At 44.1% G+C, this 6,264-nt stretch overlaps 1 protein-coding gene across 1 annotated transcript; it reads left to right on the forward strand.

The window, feature by feature from the left end:
* The first annotated feature begins 21 nt into the window (after nt 1-21).
* On the forward strand, nt 22-6,125 carry ddx18 (DEAD (Asp-Glu-Ala-Asp) box polypeptide 18). Its single transcript, XM_080903575.1, has 14 exons — nt 22-200; nt 494-676; nt 760-906; nt 2,283-2,418; nt 2,500-2,600; nt 2,693-2,892; nt 2,982-3,096; nt 3,863-4,002; nt 4,202-4,363; nt 4,608-4,760; nt 4,884-4,997; nt 5,300-5,356; nt 5,440-5,617; nt 5,768-6,125. The coding sequence occupies exons 1-14, from the start codon at nt 68-70 to the stop codon at nt 5,911-5,913; spliced, it is 1,965 nt and encodes a 654-aa protein (XP_080759701.1). The 5' UTR covers nt 22-67; the 3' UTR covers nt 5,914-6,125.
* Nucleotides 6,126-6,264: the final 139 nt, after the last annotated feature.

Below are 6,264 nucleotides of genomic sequence, written 5' to 3' on the forward strand. Positions count from 1 at the left end.
CTCTGTTCCACTGAGGGGTCCTGAGCGTCATTCACATACACACGTGTGCGCCGTGTTCTCGGTAACCATGGCGGACCTCCAGATGAAGCTTCTCCGAAAGAAGATCCAGAAGCGAAACGAGAAGGACAGAGAGCGCAAATTGCAGAAGAAGAAGCGGGAAGACGAAGTAACAGGAGAAGATGGAGAAGAAGGAGAAGATGGTGAGTGTTTGATGGCTAGGTAAACGCTGATGTCGCAGGCTAAGCTAACAGGTAGCGCTCTTCCCTGGTCCGTTTCTAACTTTTTTTACTCTTCTAAGGTTTAAATCTGAGTTTGGGTTCACTGTAGCTGCGCATGCAGGTATATTTTCTCTGCTACACAACTGCATGCGCATTTCGCCGCATACTAGCTCAAAAGATTAGTATACAAAACAATTTAGCTAGCACTGTGCTAACCAGGCTTCCAGAGTTTTCCTTTGGGGTTTATTAGCAACAAACTTTGATCATACTTCCAGTGAGTCTGACGGTGAGCTCAAACGGCCTCCAGGAGGAGGTACCCAGAGAGCTAAAGAAGAAACAGAAGAAGAAGAAGAATCAGGAGGAGGAAGAGGGACCAGTGGAAGGGACCAGCACAGAGGAAACTCAGATGAAGAAGAAAGCGAAAAGGAAGCAGCTGGCTGAGGGTGCTGAACCTCCAGGTAAAAACAGAGCCCTTTATACGGGTAACACACTCAAGTTTGCTTTGTTGGTGCTTCGGTTAATGTCCGTGTTCTGATTGAAGCCGTGAAAAAGAGCAAAACTGCAAAAGAAGAAGAAAATGGGGAGGAGGACACGGAGGAAGAAGTAGCAGATGACAATGGAGATGCAGCTGCTGACAAACCACAAGAAGAGGAGGAAGATGAGCCTGAGCTGCCGTGTGGACTCACAGGTACTGAGTGAATCAGGTTAATTGCATATGAGGCGGTTAACAGGAGAGGCCGGCTCTGCCGTGCTGCCTTCATGTGTTGCCCGGTCGCTGCTTCCATCATGAGCCGGGTGTCAGCTGAGGCATACAGAAACTCTTACGGTGGTCTTTGTGGGCGGCGTCTTTAGTGACGCCTCTGACAGGAACGACTGTAAGGACACGCTGAATCAAACCGTATCTCTGCTCTGTTTATAATACACACTGGACACTTCCTTACACCTGTTCAGCTTGGGCTTGCTGATATGGAAGAAAAATTGTATCACAATTTTTACATCTTAGTCAATAACTATATCACAATATTATAATATAATAATATAATAATTCAAATCACTAAAACCACTGTCAAGCTTAAAGATTCCTTTTTGCTCCCAAGTGAAGTTGAGGTTACTCTTGACTTGAATATTATTTATTTTCTACTGGAAAATGATAAATGTACTGTAAATGTGTTTTCAAATAAAATAAACAGTATTTATAAGAAACTAAAATCTTAATTCTGACCAGTCAAAAGCTTCAAGATTTATAGAAGAACACAAACAGAAGAGAAAATAATTTTTTCTTTGGTCAGTTTCAAGTGAATAGTAAATGGCCTGCATTTGTATAGCGCTTTACTCAGTCCCTAAGGACCCCAAAGCGCTTTACACTACATTCAGTCATTCACCCATTCACACACACATTCACACACTGGCAATGGCAAGCTACATTGTAGCCACAGCTGCCCTGGGGCGCACTGACAGAGGCGAGGCTGCCGGACACTGGCGCCACCGGGCCCTCTGACCACCACCAGTAGGCAAACATGGGGTTAGTATCTTGCCCAAGGATAATAATAGAGATATTAATTATTAAATGATAATAAAAAAAAAATCTGCAAGGTCTTTCATTCGTACAGGGTAAAACAGCTTTAACTTGTTGGGAAACAATTTAAATCATTAGGCGGCAAACATTGTGTATTTGTAAATAAACAGATCAGCTCCTGGTGGAGATCCACTCCTGCCTTGTTCTGCATGTCCATCTGTTTTTTAAGGACTGAGCGTAGATTCTGGATCAGACTATGTTAATCTAATGACCTCTGAGTCACTTTGCCTTGTGACATGGGGCACCGTAATGCTGGAAATTGCACAGAATGTCACCAAATTGCTCCTGGATCACTGGAAGAAGTTGATCTTTGAGACTGTTTCTAGTCTGGTCAGTCAGCAAAACCTCACAACTGCTTTTATCTTATGTCTTTTTATGATGACATTCAAGTATTGTACTAAATACATTCATGGCAGAAGCACTATAAACCTGTGCATAATCAAACCATGATGTAATATGAAAAATCCACAATTCTCCGTCTGTTTCAGGGGCGTTCGAGGACACATCCTTTGCCTCTCTCGCCAGTATAGTTAGCGAGAACACGCTGAAGGGAGTGAAGGGCATGGGCTTCGAGCACATGACCGAGATCCAGCACAAAAGCATCCGCCCTCTGCTGGAGGGAAGGTGGGTTGATTGTCCACTTAGACTCTGAGCTGCTCAGCCGAGGCGGCGGAATAACATGAAATCGTTTGCTCCACTCTGCAGGGATGTCCTGGCTGCGGCAAAGACAGGCAGCGGTAAAACTCTGGCCTTCCTCATTCCGTGCATCGAGCTCATCTACAAACTCAAGTTCATGCCCAGGAATGGTGAGCTGCCGTCTGAGTCTCCTCGTCTCCTGCTTAGCTTCATCCTCCTCTTTCTCACTCGCTAACTCTGTAACTGCTCTCTTTCATCTCAGGCACCGGCGTCATCATCCTGTCTCCTACACGCGAGCTGGCCATGCAGACCTACGGCGTGCTGAAGGAGCTGATGACGCACCACGTGCACACTTACGGTCTGATCATGGGAGGGAGCAACCGCTCAGCTGAGGCCCAGAAGCTCGCCAACGGCGTCAACATCGTGGTAGCCACACCCGGACGCCTGCTGGACCACCTGCAGGTGAGCAGAAACAAAGTTCTCTGTTCTTCATTCTCATTTTTAATACTTTAAGAAGAACACCGTCTGAGTGGCTTGTTCCACATCTACAGAACACGTCCGGCTTCATGTACAAGAACCTGCAGTGTCTGATTATCGACGAGGCCGACCGGATCCTGGAGGTGGGCTTCGAGGAGGAGCTAAAGCAGATCATCAAACTGCTGCCGAGTATGTATCAGTGAAAGTATCAATAAACCCAATAGTGAGAAATTTATGAACATTGATTTAGTTGATGATTTGGCACAAAAAACTTTTAGTTCTTTGAAGAAGCGTTTTGATTTCCAAAGCAGCAAAGTAAAACCAACTCATGAGCATTTTTGTTCAGTCTAAACGTATTTAAATCATGGACCTTAGTGACATCAAACACTGTGGAATCAGTCCAGTTAAAAAAAAATGTTTCAGGTAGAGCCAATAATGTGTCATCGTGACCTTTTGGCGTAACACCAATCGTAGTTTTGAGAGAGAGGTGCTGCTTCTTTTTACTCTGACTCTAAAAGAGGAAGTGAATCACATGTAAATAAAGAGAAATGTGGGGTTTCCTGTTTTTGTATTTAAAAAACTGACCACTAACCTGTGACATGAAGCAGCTTCCTGTTTTATAAAGACTTGTATTGTAAATGTTTTATTCTCATTTCTTTGATGTGCCTTGGCTTTCTCTGAAACAGTAAATGAGCTCTCCACTGCCCTAAGCGCGTGCTTTTAGTTTAATTCATTTTTAATTCAGCAAAAAAATTCCGAACATCGTCACAACCCTCAAACATCTGTCATTGGCTTTGAAGAGCTGAAAAAACCTGACCAGTGTTACCAGGATTAGCTGATCTTGGATCAAATCCTAACCCTGAGTGTAAAATATCCTGAGAGAGTCCTTAAAACTCCAGATGTTGTTAAACCCTCTCACCTGTTCTGTTTACTTTCTCTCTTTGATGTTTCTCAGAGCGGAGGCAGACGATGCTGTTTTCAGCCACTCAGACAAGGAAGGTGGAGGACTTGGCTCGCATCTCCCTGAAAAAGGAGCCCTTGTATGTCGGGGTGGACGACAACAAAGACAAGGCCACAGTTGACGGCCTCGAGCAGGTACTCAGTCATAAACTGTTGCATACAGGCCAAATCCAAAGAAGCCAGTTTCCCTTTCATCCTTTTTACTGAAATCCTTTCAGTATTTCATGGAATCACATCAGTTTTACTAGATGGTCTGAAATCACAGAAACAGCTAGAACTCAGTCTTCTTTCTCGTTGCTGATGCAGTGATCTCTCTCTCTCTCTCCTGTTTCAGGGCTATGTGGTGTGTCCATCAGAGAAGCGCTTCCTGCTGCTTTTCACCTTCCTGAAGAAGAACCGCAAGAAGAAGCTGATGGTCTTCTTCTCTTCCTGCATGTCTGTGAAATTCCACTATGAACTGCTCAACTACATCGACCTGCCCGTCATGGCCATCCACGTAAGTTCTCCAGACGCAGCTTACATGAATCTTATCTAAATATACAAGTGGTCAAAAAAACTGAGCCTCTAAAAGTTAAAGTTCTTTGGTTGTACCTGTGAAAAATAAGTTGGCTGATGTTAGAAGCAAATGGTTTTTCTTTTGTTTTATTTTATCCTTTGATATTTGAAGGGTGACGGTGAGCAGATGTTGACCTGCAGCTGCAGCTGTTCTGAGCGTTCCTTTGCTTTGTATCATTTCGCAGGGCAAACAAAAGCAGACCAAACGTACCACCACCTTCTTCCAGTTCTGCAACGCTGACTCCGGCATCCTGCTGTGCACAGACGTGGCAGCTCGAGGGCTGGACATCCCCGAGGTGGACTGGATCGTGCAGTACGACCCTCCAGATGACCCCAAGGTCAATAAGTTTTTGGGGTTTTTTTTATTGCATATGCAGCATTAGTTTGTCATGTTAAATTATTGAGTTTGATCAAAAATTCCCAGAACAGGACTAATCTTAAGGTTGATTTTTCTCCCACAGGAGTACATCCACAGGGTGGGTCGGACTGCCAGAGGCATCGATGGTCGAGGCCACGCCCTCCTCATCCTGCGGCCAGAAGAACTCGGCTTCCTGCGGTTCCTCAAACAGGCCAAGGTGAGCTGACCACCTGCCTGGTCATTTCAGTTGTACGAACACATACAGACTTTTAAGCAGGATTTGCCTTTAAATTTTACATCACATATAGTTTTATAGTCACTGTTGAAGGTTTTGTATCTAAATCCTCCCACTGTGCTGTGGTGTCCCACAGGGCTCTGATTTGGGGACCTCCTGTTTTAATGTTTTTAATGGAAAAAATAGGACATGCCAATGAAAAGATATTCATAGACACTGATTGTCCCTTTTTTGTGTTGATTAGTTTTCTTTAAAGTCTGCATTATCTGCTTTATCTCATCTAGGTCCCACTGAGTGAGTTTGAATTTTCCTGGAGTAAAATCTCCGACATCCAGTCTCAGGTGAGAATTAATGTGCGGTTTACACTCAGCAATGCCTCAGATAGCAAAGGCAGTTTTGTGACTTGAACTCTGTCCTCCCTCAGCTGGAGAAACTTATCGAAAAGAACTACTACCTCCACAAGTCTGCCCAGGAGGCCTACAAGTCCTACGTGAGGGCTTACGATTCCCACTCGCTCAAACAGATCTACAACATCAACACCCTGAACCTCCCCATGGTGGCGCTCTCATTTGGATTCAAAGTTCCTCCATATGTTGATCTCAGTATCCTTTGCTGCTTGTTTTTATTCATTATGCTTGAAAACATCTGAATGTTACAGAATTGCACGTTCATGTAAAAGGTTGTAGCTCTCCAATAGAGAGGATCATTTTTAAAAAGAAAGATGTTCTCCTTAATTAAATGTTTCTCTTCAGACGTGCACAGCAGTAAAGGAGCCAAGCTGCAGAAGCGAGGTGGCGGCGGTGGTTTTGGATACCAGAAGTCCAAAAACGTGCAGAAATCGAAAATTTTCAAACACGTGAACAAAGGAAAGAGCGACCGAAGGCAGTTCTCCCGCTGAGCCTTGGATCCTCCCCCTCCTACTTTAATCCCATGAACTTCCTGCTTCAGAGCAGTCGGACTAACCCTTCTCCCTCAGACGTCTTTTATCAGTTTTCATGCTGAAACTTTGTTTAAAGATATTTTTGTAAATGTTCACATTTAATCCCTGTATCGGCTATCAATTGTCCTTTCTTTCTTGTATTTGCAGCAAATTAAACCTCTAACAGATTAGTGTGTTTTGCTCATATCATTCTTTTTGTTAGTGCAAAAAAGCACCCGGCTGCAGGTTGATCAACCCAAACGTCCCAGAAAGACAGATGAACTGAAATTTCTGCAGGATAAAAACCTGTCACTCCTGCTGTTCCTAAAG

The sequence above is a fragment of the Rhamphochromis sp. 'chilingali' genome, assembly GCF_963969265.1.
Source record: "Rhamphochromis sp. 'chilingali' genome assembly, chromosome: 14".
Classification (NCBI taxonomy): Eukaryota; Metazoa; Chordata; class Actinopteri; order Cichliformes; family Cichlidae; genus Rhamphochromis; species Rhamphochromis sp. 'chilingali'.

Excerpts from the sequence above, each read along its gene's own strand:
- ddx18 (XM_080903575.1), top strand. The coding sequence starts at position 68 with ATGGCGGACCTCCAGATGAAGCTTCTCCGAAAGAAGATCCAGAAGCGA. Across the intron at positions 201-493 it reads TGGAGAAGAAGGAGAAGATG|TGAGTCTGACGGTGAGCTCA; the intron begins GTGAGTGTTTGA and ends TCATACTTCCAG. Across the intron at positions 2,419-2,499 it reads CGCCCTCTGCTGGAGGGAAG|GGATGTCCTGGCTGCGGCAA; the intron begins GTGGGTTGATTG and ends TCCACTCTGCAG.